We start from the raw sequence: 3489 nt of genomic DNA on the forward strand, positions 1-3489 counted from the left end.
CGTTGGCTGGCGCAGTGTAGGTCAGACTCATCTACAGTCCTGCCAAATTTCATGTTGACCGGTGCAGCCGTTTTTGTGCTACGGTTGACCAAAAACCTCCGGAGAAAATAAATAAATAAATAAAAATAAATAGTACAAAAACAATATGACTCCCGCTTACGCTTCGTGTGCAGGGTTCGTAATAAGGGCAGAAAAAAAGGGCGCGTTTCAGCTACATGCCGTCATCAACTCGTTACAGAGCAGAAAATCTACAAATCTACATAAAGAGGTAAATAAAAAAAAACACCTAAGCCAGTCACAAACAGGTTGGGTAATCAGCCCAATAAAGAATCATCTGTGAGTCACAGACTGTGACTAACAAGCACAGCTAGGAGACTTCAATAATATACATGAAATAATTTACATATAGGAATACATGAAATCACAGAAAAATTACAAAAAAATGTTTTACCAAGAAGGACAAAAATCACAGAAAGCAGTTCAGCACCAGTTCTTCATTGAGTCCTTTAGGGTTAACAATCTGTAAAGAGTGGATCCAGAATGCTTCCTTTTGTATCAGAAGTTTATCTCTATCGCCTCCTCTTTTGAGAGGAGGAACAACTTCTATACCTTGAAACTTCAAGGAATGACCAGCTGAATCATGGTCATCATCAGAGGAATCATGACCAGCTGTCTGGCAACAGGAGATCTCTCATCTTTAGTACGAATTTTGCTTTTATGTTCTGAAAACCTGATTTTTAAAGCCAGGCCACAAGGACATTTCAATAAATACACAACATATTTTGTTTATTGATTATTCCAACAGTGTATTTTGGCACAAGTCAGTTACAAGATGATAGAATTCATCTGGCTCAAATTGTGAAATAGTGGTACGAATCTCCCTTCATTAATACAAGATATTTGAAAAAAAGTTAATGAAACGATGAAATAATGCAGCCCATGACAGAAATAAAACGTGTGCCATAATTAAACCTAAAGACAGTCCAATAAAATATGAAACTTTTTTTCTTTGGCTGGTCCGTGCCTTGGATCATGCTAATGAAAATAAGATCTGTATTCTGAAATATATTAGAAGAAGTATGAAAGTGGTTCCCTCCTCTTGCTCAGGTGTCGGAGCATTATGAAAGCAGCAACCTGCTGACGGCGCTGCCCTCCTCCTTCCTGGAGCCTCTGCTGTCTTTCACCCTGATGGAGGATCCAGAGATTCGCCTGCTTGTTCTGTCCATCCTCACCTCGCTCATCGATCGCCGTCTCAACTCCGCCAGGCTCACCTCAGTCAGGTCTCTGCTCCATCAGAATCTACTCCATAGTGACAGATTGGTTGTTGATCAAATCAGTTTCAATCTCCCACTGACAGGCTGATCTTATATCTGGTTCTTCACAGTGTGACATTTGATGTGTCAGGGCTGGAGCTGAAGGAGGACAGATGTTCTCGACAGGACAACCTTTTCATGAGAAAGGTTTGAGCTCTAATTAATTCATTAATTAAGCCAACAATACCTTTTAATGTTTTTACTCCAATAGGAAGACAAAACCTAGACCTGAATCCATAATGGTGTGTTTTTGGTGTTTGTGCAGCACACTCAGCGTCTATACAGACACATCTACTTGGCCTGTAAGGAGGAGACTAATGGGCGCAGTCATTACCAGGCGCTGTTCACCTTGCTGGCTGTTCTTAGTGTGGAACTGGTCAACGAGGAGGTCGTGGTGGATCTCATCCAGCTGGTCCTAGCTCTGCAGGTGGATACTACTTCTCTACAACCTCAACTCCGAAAAAGTTGAGATGTTTGTAAAAATGTAAATAAAAATAGAATACAGTGATTTGTGAATCTTATAAACCTACATTTTAGACACAATGGAAAGTTGGAAAAATAGCAAATGTTTAAACTAAGAAACAAAAAAAACATAAGTAGGCCCTACGTAAATATCTGGAAGAGCGAAGGCCAGTAAGAAGACGAGATTTTTATTTAGTTTTTGCTGTTCTGCTTCCCTCTGCTGTAACTCTATCTGTGATTGGCTACTCAGGAGCTGGCTCTGTCCAATCAGCCAAGTCTGGCCGTGTTCAACCGCTGTGGCCTTCATGCCATCTGCGCTGGTTTCCTCAACCTGCTGTCACAGCTCGGCCCACCTCCTCTGCTCCGTCAGCATGTCATCCAGGTGGGCTGGGGGAGTGTGGACATGAGGGATGTTGTTTGTGTGCAGCTGTGTTTAGAATGCTTCTTGTGTTTCTGTAGGTCATAGAAAGTCGTCAGAAAGAGGCACCGTACCTGCTGCCTGAAGACATCCTGTGTCTAAAACCCAGGTACACAATTCTGTTGAGCTGCGGGAGACTCATCACTCACAAACTCAAGTACTTCTTCTCAAGAAACAGACCAAGAAAAAGAAAGAAATCAAGAAAATGTATTTTTTTTTAGTTTTTTTAACTGTTTGCTTCCTGCTAAAGTCCTGTTATTAAAGTATTCATGTCCTTATTCATCTCTAAAATGAAACATGGGATGATGGAGCACTGATAATCTAATAAAAAATCAATTTAATTTAATTCAGTTTATTTGTATAGCACCAAGTCACAACAAAAGTCATGTCAGGGCACCATACAAAAACATTCACATATATTATTAGTAAAAGTTATCTCAGGAAGCCAGCTAATTGCTTTAAATCTTCACTTCATCACAGTCTCTCATCCTGAGCAGCACATTAAGAGGAAAAATTCAGTTTTAACAGGAAGAAACCTCCAACAGAACCAGGCTCAGAATGAGCCACCATTTGCTTAGACTGTCTGGGTTTTAGAGGACAGGAAAGAGACAGAAAGACTGGTCCAGGTGTGACTTTTTATATGAAGAAAGTCAAAATAACATGTTAAAAACATAAACCATTACAGCAACAAACATGTAGATTAAAGCAAGTAAAGACAACAGCTGAGTGATGAAATTGGTCAGTTTGTCCTCCAGCAGTCTAAACCTATTGCAGCAGAACTGATTAACTATAATAACTAAGGAATAACTCAGGAAACCTACGTCTATATGATTTATCCAAAAGGAAAGTCTTCAGTCTAATCTTAAAAGTAGACAGAGTGTCAGCCTCACGGACAGAAACTGGAAGTTGGTTCCACAAGAGAGGAGCTTGATAACTGAAAGCTCTGCCTCCAATTCTACTTTTAGAAACTCCAGGAACCACAAGTAAACCTGCAGTCTGAGAGCGAAGTGCTCTGCAAAATGATTCCTGATGACTTAGGATTGGAAAGTTCTGTTCTCATTTGATGTGGAATATTTCTGTCAGATTAATATCAGGTTCAAACAGAGTTCTGAGTGTAAAAAGAAAATCTAACAAGAAAACTTTCATTTGATTGGGATTTAACTTATATTCATAAGTCATATTAGACTTTCCTTTTTACGTTTTTATTTATTTCTCTCTCTCTCTCTCTCTCTCTTCTCCTCTCTCTCTCTCTCTCTCCCTCTTTCTCTCTCTCTCTCTCTCTCTCTCTCTCTCTCT

The 3489-nt window shown here is 39.9% G+C and overlaps 1 protein-coding gene across 1 annotated transcript in view; it reads left to right on the forward strand.

Annotated features, from left to right (window-relative positions):
- LOC106527025 (protein EFR3 homolog B) overlaps window positions 1-3489 on the forward strand; it is a gene marked incomplete at its 5' end in the record, with an annotated part of 27309 nt that overhangs the window by 17028 nt on the left and 6792 nt on the right. Inside the window, 5 exon segments of the mRNA XM_014021780.1 lie at window positions 1108-1280; window positions 1385-1460; window positions 1579-1740; window positions 2026-2157; window positions 2235-2302. Coding sequence (XP_013877234.1) covers window positions 1108-1280; window positions 1385-1460; window positions 1579-1740; window positions 2026-2157; window positions 2235-2302 — 611 coding nt within the window.

This window comes from Austrofundulus limnaeus, unplaced genomic scaffold (genome assembly GCF_001266775.1).
Source record: "Austrofundulus limnaeus strain Quisiro unplaced genomic scaffold, Austrofundulus_limnaeus-1.0 Scaffold305, whole genome shotgun sequence".
NCBI lineage: Eukaryota > Metazoa > Chordata > Actinopteri > Cyprinodontiformes > Rivulidae > Austrofundulus > Austrofundulus limnaeus.